Source organism: Taeniopygia guttata, chromosome 7 (assembly GCF_048771995.1).
Source record: "Taeniopygia guttata chromosome 7, bTaeGut7.mat, whole genome shotgun sequence".
Taxonomy (NCBI): Eukaryota; Metazoa; Chordata; class Aves; order Passeriformes; family Estrildidae; genus Taeniopygia; species Taeniopygia guttata.
In genome coordinates this window covers 20,473,200-20,493,677 of record NC_133032.1, presented here as the reverse complement: position 1 = coordinate 20,493,677, position 20,478 = coordinate 20,473,200, and the positions used below count along the sequence as shown (strand labels likewise).

Below are 20,478 nucleotides of genomic sequence, written 5' to 3'. Positions count from 1 at the left end.
GCTATTGTGTGGACTTCTTGCTTTATGATCATTAAACCACCCTTGAGAGAAAGGATGTTGAATTAATAGTAGAAGAAAAATCCCAAGAGAAGAAAGTATTAACAAGAAAAAAAAATGTTGGGAGAACTATTGTCAATTTTCTCTGAGTTTTTTGTTTGATTTAATTTTTGGGGGTGGGGTGTTATTTTGTTTTCTTTTGTAGAGGTTGTTTTTGGGAGGACAGGTCAGAAGCTCTGGAGAGAGTTCTTCAGTGACATTCTGCTAAAATGACAAATAAGAATTAAGTTGTATTTTCAGCTTTTATCAGTGATGAGCATGTCTTTCTAAATGTGCTCAAAGCTTTCTCTTCTTCAGGAATTTGTGCAGGTTTTTCTAGAGAAAAATGGAGTGGCATCCAGCTTTGGCATCTTGCTCAACCAGGTGTCACTCAAAAACTGCTTTGTGATTGACTTCACTTCTGGAATGACTTCTCTTTTACTTTTGAGGAGAAAAACAAGAAGAATTGAGCAAGTGTAGGACTTCTTCGGGTGTTTTTTGGTTTTGTTTTTTTTTTTTTTTCTCATCTGGTGGAATTCTCAAAATACAACTTGGATTCTTAAAATATCGCAACGGAGAATGGTGAATTGAAGTTCATGCAGCAGGATGTTGGCTTTCTATTTCTTTACTATTGCATATGAGTCTTACGGGTACCTGAAATTTTACTTAATCACCTGCAAGACCCAAGGGAAGATGCTGATAACATACTCTCTCGAAGCAGTAATTCTCTTGCAGTTTTGATGTTGACAAACATATTTTTCCACCTATAGCCATATCATGAAGAACTTGTCTGTAGTTTCTCCTTTTCATGCCACATAGTTGCTGCCAAGTCCCATTGTGTGCAGGGACCCTTTCAGCCTATATGCCTCACACCACTAGTGAGCAGTGCTAATTTACTGCCACGTAATTCCCTCCTCTTTCCTTTCATAAAAAGTTACCCCGTTCCTGCTGACTTCCAGCCTTTCCTTCCAGTTTTGACTGCTGGGACTCTCATCTCTGTCCAGAGCCACATATCACTCTTCTAGATGTACAAGGTTCTCTCGAGCTCTTCTCTCTCAGCTCTGCTTCCTCAATGCAGTCCTTCCAAGCTTTCCACAAGACTCAGCTCTTGCATGGAAAAACCTCTCCTTACATAGTAATTCCATTTCTCATGGTAACCTCGTGGTGGAGCATGTACTTCCTCTTTTTTCCCTCCCCTCATCTACCTCTCATACTTCAATAAACACACGTCCTTCTGTGCAGAAGTTGGTGATGCAAAAGAGTGACAGGGATAGAGGGGACTTTATGTCTCTCCTTACAGTTTGCTATGAAGTTGGAGAATGAAAGTTGACTGCCTATTGCAGTACTTAAATCTGGTGTTATTAGTGGCTTAAAATATAAAACTAGATGAGCTGGGGTAGCCTGTTTAAATGTGTTTATTTTTGGTTTATGGCAGTGTTCTTCTGCTCAGTTTGTTAGAGGTGGGTTTAAAGTAAATCAGATGTCTTCTAAATTGAATATACTTTCTCCTTCTTAAAGAAATGTCTCAGCCAAAAGATTATTCCCCTGTTCATCCTCAATATTTTTCTATGTGATGTGTCTTAATGTCATGCTGCTTTGTCATGGCTAGCTGTAAACAACAAAATGTGGTGATTCATAAATGCTAAGAATGAAATAACTATGTTCTTTAGAGGTATGAAATATTCATTTGTGGATTTTCGGAAAAATACGCAATTGTGGTTTTGATTTTTTTTCACCTTTTTTTCTGGAGATGGTAGTTCGGGCGATAGTGAAATGCACCTCTTCACGATGTAGTCTTTATTCTTACCAGGTAACTAAGTTGCCTTCCAGCCTGTTTGTGCTGAGGTTAGTGTAAAAAATGTATACCCTGACATAAAAGCAATCTGTGTTGTTTATCGTAGCTAAAGCATTACTCATCTGTTTTTTGAGCCATGTTTCATAGACTGTCACGAGGCCCTTGTGGAAAGGGATTTGGCAAGTACTTCTGAGTCTAGATAGTACCCACATCATACAGGTTTCCAGTGTCTGCTGTGGTATCTTAAGTGAGCAATGGAATAATGCTTATTTTTAACCTTTGAGAGGGTCCCTTGAACAAAAATTATTAGTTTTTAACTGTACTAAAGCATAGAGTAGCTCAGCCTTATGAGGAAGTACTGTCACCTGCATTGTAATTTGACCTGTGACCTAAGTGACTTTTTACATTTTCCTTATGGTTGGTTTGATTGGTCATTTATACCATTTATAACAGTTTCAACTTTTATGGGTAGTAGACAGTTGCTTGCTTTATTTTGCTTTCTTACAGTTGAAAGACAACTTAGTGTATGTGTAAAAATTAGTTTCTTTCAATATTTATTCCTAGTGGAAAAAGACCCTTTACATGCAAAATGGACCGGTCTGTAAAAAGATGTGAATTTTTGAGTGACTGGTTGGCTAATGCTTCTTCTCAAGCACAGGGTGATCTGGAAAGTGCTGCTGTTAGCCTGGTGATTGTTATTATTGGGCCACAGCTACAGAAATATTTGGGTATTCCCTGAGATCTGTAAATAAGGCCAAATATTACAGCAAAATTTATACCTATTCTTAGTCTGTTCATATTTATTATTCTCTTTTAGGCATCATTCCAAAGGTAAAACTGAATGCAAAGAGATGCTACAGGAGTATTTGCGTTACAATAACGACATGATGAAGATTCCGGAAAATTGGCACTAATGTAGTTTCTAAGTATACGTCTGCCTATTGAAGACAGGCTATACACTGAAAATTCTCAGTGTAAATCTAAGATGTTGGCTTCTGCAACTAAATAGTGTTATTTTACAGAATGTTATTTTCCTCTCTACTTGAAAAATATTTTAGCTACGGCAAGTTTTGTTTTTATGATCTAAATTTTTTTTTTAATACTTGTCTTCAGGTTGTCTTCATAAGGACTGTTCAGTGAGACAAGATGTAATCTAGGATGCTCTTTTTATGGGAATTAATTTAATGGCCACTTGGATACTCTGGCTGGAATCTTGCTTCAGGAAATGGGATATAATGATTGATAAAGCCCCTTCTTTTTAAGGCAGCATCTGTTTGGCTAGATGTGAGTCAGGCACTGAGGTATATTGGAGGGAATAAAGGTTTTACTGTGTGCCTTCCCAACAGCGCAAATTTCAAATGCAGTTAGGTTCTTGTAGTGACATTTATGTAATTTTGGTGCTTCCCTTATCATACAGGAACGGAGACCTTATAAATGTATTCCAGTATACAAGGAGGCACACTTTGGGGAATAATTCAGAGTTTCAGGTTGCAATTATGGAAAGGTAGAGTCAATATAAAGACAGCTTAAAAACAAAAACCAACCCTATGAATATTCTACTTGATGCACTTTTCATCTCTCAAAGCTTTCAGGCAAAGAAGGGGTGGATGGGTGGGTGGTTTTGCTGTGGCACATCAGAATGATCTCCCACTGCTAGAAGTCAAGATGATGAAGTAAACATTCTGGTATCTTCAGTGTGTTTATTTCAGGAAACTGTGTGTGCTAGTGTCAACTAAACTTAGAGCAGGAGTGTAGAAATTCTACTTAAATACAAAGGGAGCTGCAAAGGATGTGAATATGGAAAATTATTTTTCTATTTCTTCATGCTGCTAGCCAAAAAGAACTTGATTCTTTCAAGTGAAGAATTCTGAGTTATTATATCTATGTCTGTTTTGTTCTAAAGATTAGGTATTCAATCTGTGGAAGACCAGGGAGCAACTGTGATATGTTTGACTTTCCTGGTTAGAATTTCTGGGAGTGGTTGTTGAACAGTCTATTAGAATGTGAGAAGTTATGATAAGAGTGCTGTCATGAACAGCACCTAGTTTCAGAAAACCTGTGTTTGCTGTATACAGCATTGATGTCTTTTGGAGGATTCCAGAAGCAGTGAGACAGTTTGCTTTGATGTTACGATCTGGTATCTGATGAAGATTTTTTTATTCTTCCAGTGGCTTTTTCAAACAATTGCTTCATTAGCAGTTGTTAAAATGTAAGTTATGTGTTCACTTGTGTGCTATAAATATTTATATAACAAACTTATATGTAAAGAAAAATATTTTTATGAGCTTAGAGAAAAAGTTGTTGTTTGACTGGGCTTGAAATACAAACAGCTAGAGGCAAAGGCAAGTTCTTGTACAGGCATGTGCCCGATTTTAAGAGGAGCATTAGAAATCATGCTGTGGATGTTTGAATAACTGTTACTTTCAGCAGCCTTAGATGATCTTTTATTAAAACTGTAGCCTGTGCAGTTCAAAACATGCATTTTCAGACAGCAGATTTCTTTTCTGTGGTTTCAGAGGTACATTCTTGCATGTTGCATGGATGAGTGGGCAAAAGAGGGAATATTGTGGGCTGTTCTCTTTTGCATCTCCCAGCTAAACCTGAAAATAAGATCATAAGGTGAGGGTGCCTGGTTTTCAGACTTGCTGGAGTTCTGCAGTCTAGACCAACTGTCTGAGAAATAGACTTGAAAAGAAATATGCTCAGACTGTGCATAGCTTTTAAACTCTTTCAGTGTACTCTGGAATTGTCTTTGTTCTCCCAGTTGCTCTGAATAAATCTTGTACATTGCATATTCTGCTCTTGACTTCCTCTGTTTGAAGAATAGTAGTTATTGCTGAAGTACAATGACCTATTTTAATTTTGAAAAACAGCTTAAAGAACTCATGTGTGTTAACATTTGTTTCCTTTTTTTGCCAATACTATTTCCAAATTGCTACTAATTACTTAGTTTTTAAAAAAATAGGCGTGGAATTAAATAAAAACAATTTTCCAGAGCGATGCTGAGTCCCTTCCTTCATTAATAATTGGAATGTAGTTGACTTGGACAGGACAAATAAGTTGAATTGTGGCAGATAATGTGTTGATGTGAAGAAAAACACCTTCATCAGCTGAGGAGTAAGGGAAGAAAAGCAGGAAATAGTAGACTTAAATCCAAGGTTGTCACAGTAATAATGAATGCTTTTTACACCTTAATTATATCTGCAGTATCTTGGCATATGACTGGTTTTTGTGAAACATATATTGATGTCCAGGATTTCAAGAAGTGTCTGAAGATTTATCTTTTATCAGACATTCAGTATGTTTTCACCTCGTTGTGTTAGTGCCAAGTCTGGAAAACTGTTGCCTGAAGCATGGTTAAAAAAAAAAAAAAAAAAAAGAAACTCAAAGTTGGCTAAAAATAGCATATTGAAAGAGCCTTTCACTTGACATAAGATTTTTTCATGTGGAACATTCAAAATTTGAATTTTTTGGCTGATAGATTTGTATCTTAGTTTTTGAATTTGAGAGGCATTGGAATGTCTGTGCTGCAGAAACCTCGGGATGTATTCAGCTATTTCTATGCTATTTGAAGCTTAAAGAAAACAAATGTTCTTTTGTTCAGGTTTTCATCTACATTATTTTCAACATAAACTGGGTTATAGAACATTAGATAATGCACAAAGGGCTTCCTATAGCTTTCTAATCCCTCTCCAAATATCTTTTTCAGGATTAATTATTTTCAGAATACTTTATTCTTATTAAGAAGAAATACAGAAATATTAACGCAAGTGATCTGCACTGTCACTGGCTTAGTGTGCCGCAATATTAAATTTAAAGGAGGAGTGTTAGTGCCAGTTATAGCATAAGAATCTCTGACTGAAAAGCGTGCCAGATCTGATTGGTCCCTGTCACATGGACAGAGTATTAATGTGGTAGAAACGAATCTATGTGCTCAAAGTACCTATCATTATTTACCATTACTTTAATTATGGAAATGTCTAGAAACATGGAACAGGGATGTGAGCTCTGCCAGGCAGTTTTGTGAAAGCATTTTAGGGTTTTTTTCTGTTCAAGTAGCCTTGTTTCTTTAAGCGGTCAGGTGAATGAATATTAGAGATGAAAACCTGCTAGAATCTTGCATTTATGTGTGCACTCTGCGCTTATGTGCTCATACAGTATATTAGTATAGTGTTCTATCATATACAGCTTTTTAACAGGAATGGATATTGGCATTATAACACAGGAATGATCACAAATGAAGAAACTTGGATGTCCAGATGAGGTCTAGAGAGAGTATATTTCCCAAACCAATGCTATATAGTTCTTGAAGCTAGGTTTTAAAATGCAGAAAAAGTTATTTCTTGAGATGGTGTTTCAAACATTTGTGTCTTGTCTACTGCATCCCTAAAATAGCTTTGTAATAAATTCAGTAGTTGTTTTTAGGAGGCAAATTGTTTTTTTCAGGATCAAGCAGAATCTTGTGCAAGCTTGTATTTAAATAATAAGAAAGGTTGGAGGTAGAAACATCAGTTGGCCAAAAGATGGTATGTTTTAATTTTGGGGTTTTATGCTGTCAGTTGATTTTGAACATACTTAAGCATCTGTAGTTCAAAATTGTTACTATACTGAACTTATAGTGAATGAACACATTCTTGTTGCTGACCCTTTATGCACATTAATGTTTCCAGTTGAACTCGGAATTCTATTTTTCTTTCTCTTAGTCTTTGCATCATCAATGAATTGTGTTACAGAGAAAACCTGCAACTTAATTATTTTACAACTGCTTTTTTTTAGTGCAGTTTTTTCTTTGTAAGGAGAGACTCTTTTTTATATTAACCTCATAGTAAAAAATCCATTTGTCTCAATCAACTTGGTTGATTTAAGGTAGGAACTACTGTCTCAACATGCAAGTGTGCCGGATAGGGGTCTCAGTGCAAGACACTTCCCTCATGTTGGGGTCTCAGTAAAAGATACTTAAGATACACTGCTGATAACTCTGTCCCAAAACTGTTGATATAACAAAAACTGTTTCTTTGTTTCAGAATTCTTTGGTGGTATCTTTTCTTGAAAATGTTGAAATGGTACATCTGAAACTCAGAAAGCTCAGGCTTTCCATCTTTCCTCCTGTGTTTTAATATCTCATGCTTGTCCTAGCATATTAAGGATATAAAAATTATCTTGAAAGAGTAAATGTTTCTGTTTTATTCCTCTAAAGTATTGGTGAGTTTTCTTTCTTTACACTGTAATTTAAAACACTAGGTTATGATTAAATGTTACAACTGGTATCTTCTAATGAAAGCCTCCATAATTTTTCATAATCTGGTACTATCTAACTAACTATTTTGGAAACTAGATAATTGACTTAGCGTGATTATGAGTCTGCCTGTTTAAATAGCATTTCAGACAGACAGAATAGACTGTCACAGTCCATAGTGGATAATGAAATTATACGTAGACCACACTTTAGTGCAGAAAGCCTCACTTCCATTTGAAAAACTACACTGTGTTGATACCGGACTTTATCCAGGTATCCCAGAATGATGCTGCTCATTTTCTTTATATTCTACTTCAACATCCACTTTGAGAGTATAGGAGGTGAGGTGTTGAAAAATAACTTGAATCCTGTAGTTACTTTGGCATGCCATCTGGTTCGATCTGGACAGAAATAAAAAACTATTTAAAATCTCCTTCCCTGTGAATGTTTTAGGAATGTAAGTGGCTGATTTCAAGGCATCACACCAGAACTATCATCCTTTCTCCATTTTTTACATGTAATTCAATTCTAAATGACTCCTTTAAGGAAAAAAACTCCAACCCAACTACACAAAACGCATACAATCCCTCACCTTTTATGCTGGTTTTATTTATTGTTATAAATAAAGATGTATCCTTAGAACGTGTGATAACTCCCACTTAGATCATAATGTGTTAAAGTGCAGTGCATATTTGCTGTGATCAACAACAGTGAGAAAGAAAAAGGCTATAAAAAGGAAAATTTGAAGTTTTTAATTGGAATGTGCTCTCTTTTTTGAAGTGGTTAATGTTTTGAGGTCTTATGCCAAGAAGTTCATATAGTGTTTTCTGAGCATTTTGTCTCTGCCCTCATTTATTGAATTAATTCTTTAATTAGTGTCCTTTGGGATGTCTTCCAGTTGTGGAACTTGTACTAAGATTTCCTTTCACAGAACTTGCGACTTAATATTAGTTGTTTCTGAAGCGAGACACTAACCTCTGTGTGCCTTTTGCAAGTAAATGTTGACAGGCTCATAGGAAATGCAGCTGATGTTAGGAAGCTTGGGTGGGGACTACAAGGAGCTGGCAAATACTACAGGGTTCAGTGCCAGACATGCTCACATAACAGTACTTCACTTGTAAAAGTTTTCTTTAGGCTGCTAATTCTGTCTTCACAGTAACTGGAACCAAAACAGTGTCTCTGATGCCAAGTCAAAATAGCTAAAGTAACACTTTATGGGAAATTGAGAATGCTTTCCATGGCTTAGATCCTCAGAAATATTAGTAAAAAGAGCAAGTTTCTCTCTTAATGAAAGGGTGAATTATGAACAGTGCCATGTAATGAATGCAGTGCAACACAAGTCCATCTATCTAGAGTGAATGTCAGAAATAGCTCAAAGAGGGAAAGGCTAGAATTGTAAAATCTCTGTAAATACTGTGCTCTGAGTGATTTATATTGTGGTTTCAATTTATTTGATTTGCTAGTTTATAGTTATATTTCATAAGGCCCCCTTTTAATAGCTTCCTTTAGCTTTCAAGTAAAAATTGTTTTCTTCAGATGTATCTAGACATTGAGAAATGTTATGTGAGCACTTCTATAGCAGTTTGACCTTGTCACCTTAAGTATAATGTGTTTTGTCTTGAGTTTATAGTATTTCTGGTCCATGTTAGAGCCTAAGAAATAGTAAGGCAAAGCTTTGAAGGGGGATAATAGTGAAATACAGCTTAGGTTTGCTTTGCAGAAGTTCAGGCAGAGTTTGAGTTGCTGCTACTATGCTGTCTTCAGTTTTGTATGTGGGAGGACTTGGAGGAGGCATCATGGAGAGGAGTCTTGGTGGGGAAAGCATGCCTGGCTTACAGAATATAAAAACTGCTGCAGTCTTGATGAAGGATGCAGCAATATTACATAAGACAATTGTTTTTGGTATAATTTCATTGTCACTCTTGGATTTTAGAAAGTGCTTCCTTTCATTCCTTAAGAGTGTAGTACTCAAAGCAAGTGGTGGAAGAAAGGATATTCAGATGATTGATTTAATTTGTTCAGTGTTTTTGCAGTGCAGTGTGCCATGGCAAGTTAGCTTTAATGCTATTTAATGCCTCTTTTAAGGTAGGCATTAAATGCTCTCCCACAAAAGTAGAAGTTCAGGTAGTAGACCGAAGGAGCTTTGCCTAGAGCAACTGGATGGCAGTATGTTGCATCCATGGGAGACATGGGCTTCTGCTGACCTCAGAATTACAGATCACCTCTGAAGTCTCCTCTGACCTATTTTATCAAGTTAAAATGAAATAAAAGCAATATATAATAATAATAAGAAAAGACTATTTTTAAATCTTGGGGTTTTTTTTTGCATGAAAACTGTCATATAAAAGAAAAAGTGGATTGAGCAGTTTTTTCTCTGAGATGACCTTTAATCATTTTTCGTAACATCCCTTTTCAGTTTGACTGTGCAATATTGGACATCGATGTCTTACAGACCAAGATTTGTCTTTTCCTGAAGAGTAGCACTTAGTTAATTTTTAAATCTACAAAATGTAAACTAGTGCTTTCTGATAGCTCTGTAGCAAGTAACTATGTAGCCCATTACTTGACTAAATCAAGCTGTTCAACTCACCATTGATTTTTGTGTAGCTCTTGCTGGGGATCTGTTCTCATGTGTTTCTGGACATTCTGTAGCACATATCTGAAATTTACCTTCTGTGCTGCCTGATTGCTTCCAAATTATTACCTAGATTTTTGCCTCTCCAAGTACGTAAATTCTCTTCCTGAACCAGATCCTATCTTTGCCAGTATGAGTGTACATAGAACGGCATGTTGTCTTAGCTCCATAAAAAGGGTGGGAGGACATGTTTGGAAAAGAGATTTAAACAAAATATTATTTTTCACTGAGATAACAGATAAACTTTGGAGACTATTGTCTTTATCTTGGTCACAAATTTGTTGAATGAAGAAGGATCTGAGAGATGTTATGGTGACTTTACTTCCAGAGAGAAGTTCCTTTGTTGAATAAAAATTGTGCAGTATCACTGAAGTGACCTGGTCAGCATCCAAGATTTGAACTGTCTCAGGGGATGTATTGCTGACATTCTCTATGGCCTGTTAAAGCATTTCTGGTTACAGATTGTAGTGATCTATTTGTAGTGCAGTGAGACTGCACTTCCTGTGGTTGAATAGTGTTGCTTAACTGTGGTCAGCTAAATTCCTTGGACAGGAGTTGGATTTTTCTAATGTAATGTCAATAGATTTTGCCAACAATAGCTGGCAATGAAGGCACATGCAAGGCTAGCATGAATTTCTGATGGTATATTGCATATTGTGAACTCTGTTCTTAATAATTTTCTGCATCATTTTGACAAAAGTGAGCTGCAAAAATGGCTTTGTAATTATCTATTACAACTTCTATACTAAGTCCTTACTAGTAAGCAGGAGTTTTTATGAAGCTTATGGATGAACATTTGCTTTGATTTATGAATACTTTCAGAAACATAGTAGCTGACACCAGTTTTCTTAGACACTGACAAGAAAGTTTGGGCATCAAACTTTTTTTTCTTTTTTTTTTTTTTCCAGATGGAGCAATTGTCAGATGAAGAACTCGACCATGGTGCAGAAGAAGATAGTGATAAGGAAGATCAGGATCTCGACAAGATGTTTGGGGCCTGGCTGGGTGAATTGGACAAACTCACACAGGTGAGGGAGGTTTCAGTCATCTCACAGAATAATTTTTTGTTAGTATTATGTTCCTTTTTAGTTGGATGCCAACTGCTTGACACTGCCACTTGCAGCAAGGTGGACCTGTGACCAGTCCAGTAATATTTAAAGGTTTATAAATTGGCTTGTTTACCCCATCCTGAGGTTGTTATATTCATTTTGTTCAACCTGCTAGTTTGACCTATCACAAAGGGTATAACAGTTCCTTCTGAGAATTATAGAATTGATATTTTGTCCTTATGTCTGTAGAGCAACAAGGACTTCAGCTGACAAGAGACAGGCTGTGTCTCGAAACATGTGCTTTGACACTGTCCAGCTGTAACAGCATTTATTTGTTGCACCTGAACAGCAATAACAAAAAATTGTTAATGCTACCACTGATGACCTAATGAGATACCCTGATAACACCCTCAAGGACTCACCATTGTTCCAGAGTACCCTTCCTGCATCAGTAAAGCAGCTGATAGGACATCTTTCAGTCTTTCCTTCTTTTTAGTGCTTTTCCTTTGCTTCACAAGCAGATACTGCATTTTGTGTGGCGTGCTGCACTCCTGGGGTGATCAGCCATTTCTCTGTGACTGCCTGCAGGGCGTGTTTCAGCTGTGTGAACTACCTGAATAAAATAGTTAATGTTCTCCCTGTTTGTCATATAGAATTAAGCAGAGGTATGGTAAGTGAAGGTTCATTAAGCTAGAGAAGAGGCAGTTTTTCTCATCTTCATCTTGCCTGAAGGAAAATGGAACTAATCATGTAGCAGGAGTTCAAATTCAGGCTCATATCTGTTACTGTCTCTGCCATCAAGTTCTAAATGTATATAGTACTATAGGGGAAAACAATTTCTTTTCCTGAGCTCACACATGCAGGGCAATAAAGAATCCTGCCTTCTGAGATGAGTGGAAGAGTGTGACATTAATCTGTATATACTAATTCCTGCTGATTTTTAGCTTATTTGAAGGGTTTTTAATGGTGTGAATAATTCTGGGCTTTGTAAATCACCTGAGTGATGATATTCACAGAGGAGCACAATGGGTCTTGGACCCATTAAGCATTGCTTAATTTCAGCTGTTCTGCAGAACTGTTGAGGTTCAGTGACAGCGAGATTGCCTGTGTAACACATTCTACTCCAGGGGCAGAAGCTTCTGACCCTGTCATGTACTTACTTGGGCCAGCAGCTGGATCACTTTCAAAAATCCTGGTATTTATTGTAACAATCATATGGGACATCATAACATAACAATTCAATGGGTTTTAGACCCTTTGTTCTCTGCCCCATTTTTTTAAAGGTATGAGCGGCCTAGAAATGTAAGTGTACTTTACTTGGAGTTTATAGCTATACTATTGACATGCAGACTTCAGGGTGATGTCTTACTTTGTTGTTGGTCCATTGGCAAATTAATTAAAACCTACTAAAAGGTAATTAATGGTAGGACCCACATTATTTGGTTCTTACCTTCATATTGCTGTTCAAGACAGTCTGCAACATAGCCTGACAGTTGCCCTTCTATCTTTCGCAACTACTGAGAAATTACATTTCCCCCAAAACTTTGAATGACCTCATATTGTTCTGTATATACAAGTTAATGGAGTTGATTGTGTCTCAGATCATTTATTTGGACTGTCATCAAATCTTTATGGGGCTGTTCCAATGAAGTCCCAATAACGGAGGTGATTAGAGTTGATGAGATCCAAAGTGCATTCTCCTGTAGTTTCAGTATTTGTTGCTATCTATCAGCTGGACTTCAAGAGCACCAGGAGGAAAGGTTTTTGTCCCTGATATCCTTGATCTTTAACTTCTTTATAGATTTCCTAATTGTTTATTTGTAGGAGATTTAAAGTAAGACCCAGATATAACTGCTTTTTAAAAGATCTGAAATTGTTTGAATGCCCATGGGAATCATTTCAATTCACTTTCACTCTTTAATTCTTTGTCTAACAGAAGTCTCAAAATCTGCTGCGTGTGTGAGCAATACTTGGCATTGATAAAGGGTGTCTTAACATTTATTCTGCTTAAGTTATTCTGCTGCATGGTGCAGGTTAAATGAAAAAAAAAAAATACCCGGCTTCTCATGATTACTGAGAATTAAGCTTTTGGGTGCAGTTGCAGTTTTTAGCAGTTCTCCAAACTGCTGGCTTAGCAGTTTTGGAGAATGTGCTCAGATAATGGTGAGGGCATATCATATGTGTGTCCAATGATCTGCAATAACTTTAATAAAGCCTGTAAAACATGGTTGGGGTGCTTTAACTAGAATATATTTGCTTCACAGGAAATAATTTGTAGCAGTCTGTGGGTTTGGGCTGAAGGAACAGGGCCTACCTCGCCTTTTCTGTCTCTAGTTTCACTGATGTCTCTAGGGTTATATTTTTTTTTTTTTTTTTAAGTCCAGGCCAAGCTGAGGAGAAAAGGGAACTCAGGAAGAATAAACATTAGGGAAAAAATTAGTGCATTTGATCTTTTTAACAAAGACTTGAATAAAGATGTAGAAAATGAACATAAAAAGTTTACATGAGAAACTTTTTCTGTTGAAACTAGAAGACACTTTTCCTTCAGGCAAGCATATCTTCAGGAACTCTTTATCAGTACAAGCCTTGCCTAATTTCAGATGTTCTGCAGGCCTGTTGAGCTTCAGTGACAGCAAGAGCTGGATTCCCTATGTAACACATTCCACTCCAGGGCCAGCAGCTCCTGACCCTGTACTTCTTGGGTCAGCAGCTGGATCACAGTGCCCAACTGCTTGCTACTTACGAAATCCTAGTATTTATTATAGTACTATATCCATATTAGCCATCATAACGTAACAACTCAGTATGTTCATTTAAAAGTTTCTTTTTTTAACCTCTGCTAGTTTTCCTAAAAAAATGTGCCCTACATAAACTGGCTAGGGTTGGTTTTCATAACCATAGTTATTTGTTATATAGTGTTATTTGCAGGAAAGACTATTGAAAAAAAAAATTGAATTTAGTGAATTTAAATCCCTGTTAATAAAATAGGATTCTTCACTAAATGTTTTTAAGCTCTTACACCATAGTTATGTTCATAAGCTAATGGTGGATATCTTAGACCATATTTTAGACTCTTATCCGGTTTGAATGTTATGCAGTTTCATGTAGAGAGATAGTTAAAGGTAAGTCAGCTGTCTGTTTCAAAATGAGCTAGTGTCTAACAACATTCAAAAAAGCATTTGGAAAATCCTTCTATCCGTTTCTTCACTGCATATCTGGAGTCAAATCTTTGTAGTAGGACGATGTTTGTTTTCAGTCGAAAGCCTGAAAACCAGGGGTGCTTTTATATATGCAAGTAACTTTTGAAAAATTTATCTTAGAGAAAATTAATTCTCATTCATCTCAAGGAATTGGACAAGCAAACCTTTGTCAAATTTTATTTTGCCTGTTTTTTTGATCTTTTGCAGAGTTTGGATGCAGACAAGCCTGTGGCACCAGTGAAGAGGTCACCTCTCCGCCAGGAAACCAATCTTGCTAACTTCTCATATCGCTTCTCCATGTACAATTTGAATGGTTTGTTGAATTATTTACCATATATAGTTTAAGAAAAAAACCTATTCCAACTATAAATTAAAATATTGTAAAATATAAGAACACTTAAATACACTTACAACTGAGGTGAAAACATATTTGCTGAAGGCGTTGCTTTCTGGTGTCCTTTTTTTTCAAGTATTTGAGTCTCCTAAAGCATTATATTTTATAACACTTAGTATTTGAGAACGATAGTGTAGTATTTGTATAGAAAAGCTTGTTGTGGGATCTGGTCTCATGAAAGAATGACTTAACTGGGAAGAAAGAGCATCTTGTTTTATGGAACAGAATGCAGGAATATAGCTACAGAATGCTTTCAGGATAAACAGAAGGAAACCTTAATTTAAAGGTTTGAGTATGTATATAATATTTTTGTTTTAGTTTTGTTTTTTTTAAAGCTGTTGCATTACTTTAGCAGAAAATGCTTAGCAAAACATCTGCACTTTTTCAAAAAGTGAGGCATGATAATACATAAATGTATTTTTACATTCCGTTCACAGGAAAGCAGTTTCAGATGTAGTCTGAGCATTCATGGACTACTTTTGCTGACAAATGAGTTTAACCTAAATAGTGTGAAAGTTGCACTGGTCAAGGATAGTAGTGCAAATGAATTTTGGTTCAGCAGTGCACAGATATTTTGCACTTCAGATGGGAAAAGAAAATGCTGCTTCCTTTGCTCTCTTAACTATAAGATTTGATAACACAAAGTGAGGCGTTGTAAATAACTCTGCACATACTGACTACTCTTGTTTGTTGCAGAAGCCCTGAATCAGGGGGAGACTGTGGATCTGGATGCCCTCATGGCTGATCTCTGTTCCATAGAGCAGGAGCTCAGCAGCATTGGCTCTCATTCAGCAAACAATGCTGCAGTGAAACGCCTTGCCACGGAACCCAAAACTCAGAAACTGCCTGCTAGTCGACCTCCCGTTAAGCACAGCAGCGTAAAAGGATTGTCCTCCTCTGCTAAGGTGACTAAAGCATCGCATGCCAACGTGTCTCTGGATGACATCACTGCACAGTTAGAGAAGGCCTCTTTGAGCATGGATGAAGCAGCCCAGCAGTCTGTTGCAGAAGACACCAAGCCAGTGGTTACTGCCCAGCACAGGAGGACAGCATCGGCTGGCACAGTGAGCGATGCTGAGGTGCGCTCCATCAGTAACTCCTCCCGTTCCAGCGTGACCTCGGCAGCTTCCAGCATGGACTCCTTGGATATCGATAAGGTGACAAGACCGCAGGAGCTGGACTTGGCATCACTAGGGCAACCAGTCACTGAGGTAGGATGTCACTAATTCAACATTTTTTTGGTTTGGGTCTTTCTCTTCAAACTTACACCTCATTTTCTGTGCTGGCACTCATAGCTAAACATTTGCAGTGCAGTGGGGTTGATTGAAGACTTGCTTTTACAGGAACTGTCCATGTTGTTGTAGCTGCTTCTTTCTCTGGTTTTGGTTGTGTCTGCAAGGAAACTTTTTATAAAGAATGTATTTAGGGTTTGTTTTAGGAGCTTCCCCCATCTCTTCCTCCTCTCAAGCCAATCATGCATTTTGATGTTTTTATTAGTTTATTATTAGATAATATTTTTATTCCAAGTAAATACTGCCTTTAATTTAAATCTGAGGAGTGCACAGCTGTGGAATAAAGAAAGCACAATTGACAAAATTCTATTCCTCTTACAGTACAGTTAATACCTGAAACACATGGAGCAATCTATGAGTTTCTATCTGGAGCTGTACTATACCAGTAATTTGCTGCTACTTAATACTCTTGTTTAATGTATGACAGGAGGAGCTCTTTGAAGCAATACACAATACAGAAAAATAACTGGGCTGCAACACAACATTAGCAGATATTAATTTGGGATTTGGATGCTTTGACATTGATTAATTAGAAAGGAAACTTCAGTAAGAACATCCAGTTTGGTGAACATTGCAACTGCTAGTGACTTGAGAGAAAATGTGGAAAATGTATTTTTAGAACTTAAACGTAGAAGTTCTCTTGTAGAAATACTCTTGAAAGAGAAATCTGACCTGTTAAAATGTCAGTTGTACTAATATGCATGTTCTCTTTCATGAGAGAAAACTGGAACAAGCTGCGTTTATTGTAAACAATAATTAAAACAAATCTGAATGGGCTGTACTGAAAGCATGGTTCTAACAACTGCAACAGAAGTTCATTTAATGTACAGTGAACAATGTGGGCTTGTCAGTCTTATGATCAACTCACTGAGGTCGCACTTTGATTTAAATCTTCATTTGAAATGGTGAGAAATGAACAGTTTAGGTCAACTTTCTTTTTGTATAAAAAGTTTGTGTTCAGTATGCTTTTATTGGAGATTTCCTATTGAATGAAGCAAAACAGATAGGAATGTGCCCTTTGCTCTTTGGAAATTAAAATGCAAACCTTTGCATTATTGCTCTAGGCCTAAGTGTTCAAGCCCAGCCTATGACAGTATGACAGCCATTGATTGTTGTTTGTTTGAGAATCATTTTCTTTTTATGGTATGATAAGGTTTATTTTTGGTTTGTTGGTTTTGGGTGGGGTTTTTTTTTTGTGGGTTTTTTTTTGTTTTTTGCATCTCCAGTTGTTACTCATGATTATATATCTGTCGTTATGATGTAGAAATTTAGGCAGTCTTGTATTTTTGTCTTTTCTCAGGCTAAAAAGATGACTTATGTCAGTTAGCTGCTCTAGCTTGCATAGCATAAGAAAAGCATGGATGTTGCATTTTTTGACTTTTAATACAAGGTGTTTTCTGCAGTTGATCTTGCAGCTCTCCCTCTAGATTCTCTCTTTTACTTTGGGAGTTATATGCTTGAGATATGAGTAAAATCGTATTTCTTGTCTGCCAGGTTTTTTCAATCCTTTATGTCATGAGTAATCGACAAACCACCTGCTGCCTTTAATTACCTTGATACTGGTGAATCAAGGGACAGAGGTCAAGTTGCTTGGTCTCCACGGGAAGCTAATCTGTATTGCTGCAAGTGTTTCAGTTGCTTTCTGAGCTCTTGGCCTCTAATTGCAAGGCTCAAAATCATCCCCAGAACCTTTTCTCAAAGACATGTGAGGGCTGCCTTTGTACAAACGCAGTGATTACTATTCATATAAGAATGTGGCTATTGTTTCTCTGCCCAGCTAAGTTGATAAGAATGATTGACCTTTGAAGGAGGTAACCAAAAGTGTCAGTAAATTAAGATCCAGATTCTGCTCTCATCTTGAGAGCAGACACCTTTGCACTCATTAACCATGCTGTTTGTTTGGCTGTATCTATTTTTTTTATGTCAGTAGCCTGAGAAAGGTGTTCAATTCTGAGAAATTGTCCCTTTCAATTTACAGAATTGGTATTCAACTATTCAGTTTTAAAATTGTTATGTGATGGGATGGGACTTCTTACAGAGAAGCAAGTTTCTTTTCTCATTACTGGTGAACAGGGAAAGGGAAATCACTTTTTTTTTTTTTAGTTTGTGGCAGATTTTGTGGTGGTGTTTTTTAAATAAATTTAGTTTTTAAATGGATTCTTTGGAAGAATCATTGGGTGTCAGCAAAGCTGTTTACTTCCTATGTCATTCATTTAGTGCCCAAAAACTAGTTTAAGGGTTTATTAATCCTCTTGGCTAGGTTGTGAACCAAAATACCTTTTGCTAGTAGGGCTGAATTGTACCCTCCCACCCACACAGTTGACTCAATGGTGCTGTTTCTAATAGAAAACATCTCTCTGAGGAAATAGTCTTTGAAGAAGTCATAATGTCCATATAGGGGAAAAACCCAACAGTTTTTATGCAGAAAGTGGGAGAGGCTATTTATTCATGGTCACAGCAGATCTGTTTTGAGATTTGTTATTCTGAAGTAGTGCTTAAAGTTACCTCTTTTACCTGTCTTCCTTGAGACTGCCTGTAGGTGAGCTGACCTTTAAAATTTTTCTTTACTGCTGTGTCTCTTCTGAAAGAGGTCAGTGTCTTGGCAGCTCTGCCCTTTTGACCGATACTTTGTCTTCTCCAGGCAGTATAGGTACTTTAAAAAGTCATCCTTTCTGCTGCAACTTCATGCTATGCTCTTCCTGAGTAAAATGGAAGAGAGTTTTGATGGGAGGAAATGCTTGTCAGAAAAAGGAAATTAGGCTTTGCAGTTATAAACTTCAGTATTCTACCTTAAAAAATACTGCTCTGTATTTAAGAGCTCTCTGACTTGGCAGTGCAGGAAAATCCTGTGCAAGTCGTGTACTGGCCCACTAATAAAGGTGTGTGTAGTCCAGTATACTGTCTGGCTGGTAATAGGGACCAATATTATGGAAAAGGCTGCAATTCCACAGCCATCAGAAATGGTGGCTTCCCCATCCTCTCATCCTTCCTTCCTCATAGTCCTTTTCTTCCACTCTCATCTTCTCCCTTTTCCCAGCTTTGGCACTTAACTGGTGCTTAGTACCCCAAAACTTTCTGCTTCCATTCTGGGTCTCATTCTGTGTTATTTGAGTGAACTGCAGAGGCTCAGATGACTGATGCACATTAGGGAGGTTGTAGCCAGGGACTGGAGGCTGGAAGGGAGAGCAGGAGTTCACTTGTTGGTGGTAATTGATTATTCAGAACTTCTTGCTTGAGTATTTGGACAGGCATCTTACTGTCTCGTTTTCCTCTTCCTCCTAGCAGCTTGTGCTGTAGGCAATTCCTGGGGTTGCACATATATCAGCATGATGACAGATGATAACTCTCAGTGGTCATATTAGCCAGGACCATCCTTGTACTCATTCTGAATTTGTCTTTAGATCACTTTCAGGGGAGTTGACTGGAGTTCCCTTGGTTATCTAAAATAGTGGGTTTATTAGTTGTTATCATTATTTATTTTCTTCCTTTCCTTTCTTAGCACTATCTCTTTAGACATTGTGAATGTTGATGTTTTCAAAGACTATCACTTTATAGTCTTAAGACCTTGCTTGGTGGTACTAAGTGTTTCTGACTGCACTTCTGTTCTTGCATTCAGTCCCCCCTTAAGTATTGTTGAATAAAAAAGAAAAGTTGTCTCCACCCCACCCTAACCCCATAATTTTCTGCTAAATTGAAATTTGTCTTTGACAAAATGACTTCACAGATCCTTGCTTGAACAGTATTCTTTCTTAAATTGGTAGGTTGTATTTTGTTTTCTATGCTTTTGGTTGTGTAATGAGTGGCATGCACCTTAAAATGTTTCTATGGAGGGTTACTTTATTTACTAATTTGTTCTGTAGACCAAACTAGTGAAGTAATAGCATGAGTTGAAGGTAGGGGAAATGATGTCTCTATGAATAACTTATTGCCTCCACCCACATTATCTTTTTCTTCTTCCTTTGGTCCCTCTGCCAGCAAGAAGTTGTCTCTGTTTTCCATAAGCTGTGCTAGAGTAGAAGGAGAAGAAAGCAGAGGGGAGAGAATAGGGAACTGTGTTGATGATGCTTGTGTAGCTGTGTGTGTGTGTCTGGCGAGTGAAAGGCTCCATTCATGGGCAGTCATTGTTACTGTCCTGCACACGCTCAGTGAAGAGGTTGCAGATAAGTTTGAAGTCTGCCATCTGGTCTGGCACAGTTCAGCATCACCCTCCACTCCTCTTTATGTCTGTAACCCAGTTTGCACAGCTGAGAGACTTTGCACATACAAAGATAATGCAAAATGTAGCTGGTAACACTACATGATTTAATTCCATTTTACTTTTTAGCTTTTACTTAAATTTATTGTAGATTTATACTTTGATGCATAAGGGGTAAAAATCATGAGAAGAAGAGAGTGGCCGTTGCAATAAAGCTATATGTTTTTTGTTTCACTTGACAGAGAAGGCAGTGTGGAGTAAACATTAATGTTTCTTTCAGGGTAAAAAGGGGAGCTTTGGAGGCATGACAGCAATTGTCATGTAAGCTCAGCACACATAAATAAATCTGTAATGGCTAAAAGATTGTATGGGATAAAATGAAAATCTTGAAATGGACATAAAGGGACAATAAAATTTGTGTTTCATAGCAATTGTGCTATAGTTCTTAGTGGTCATGCTGGCATTTCATTTGCCTGTGCAGTGGTGTAACACAGAAGCTTTGGTACCCATTTAAAACTATTTAGGGTCATGTTTTATGTGGGATTGCTAAATGTTGCTATGTATGAAAAGTCAGTTAACTGTTAATGTATGCAGAAAAATAAACTGATGATATATATGGTCTTTGTTAGGCAACAGTGTCTTAAAA

The 20,478-nt window shown here is 37.2% G+C and overlaps 1 protein-coding gene across 2 annotated transcripts in view; it reads left to right on the top strand.

The window, feature by feature from the left end:
• Nucleotides 1–20,478, top strand: part of RAPH1 (Ras association (RalGDS/AF-6) and pleckstrin homology domains 1) — an 84,212-nt gene that overhangs the window by 21,935 nt on the left and 41,799 nt on the right. For both annotated transcript variants that reach the window (XM_030277617.4, XM_030277618.4), the window contains exons 2-4: nt 10,611–10,730; nt 14,159–14,264; nt 15,042–15,556. In XM_030277617.4, the coding sequence (XP_030133477.3) occupies nt 10,611–10,730; nt 14,159–14,264; nt 15,042–15,556 (741 nt within the window). The remainder of the gene's footprint in view (nt 1–10,610; nt 10,731–14,158; nt 14,265–15,041; nt 15,557–20,478) is intronic.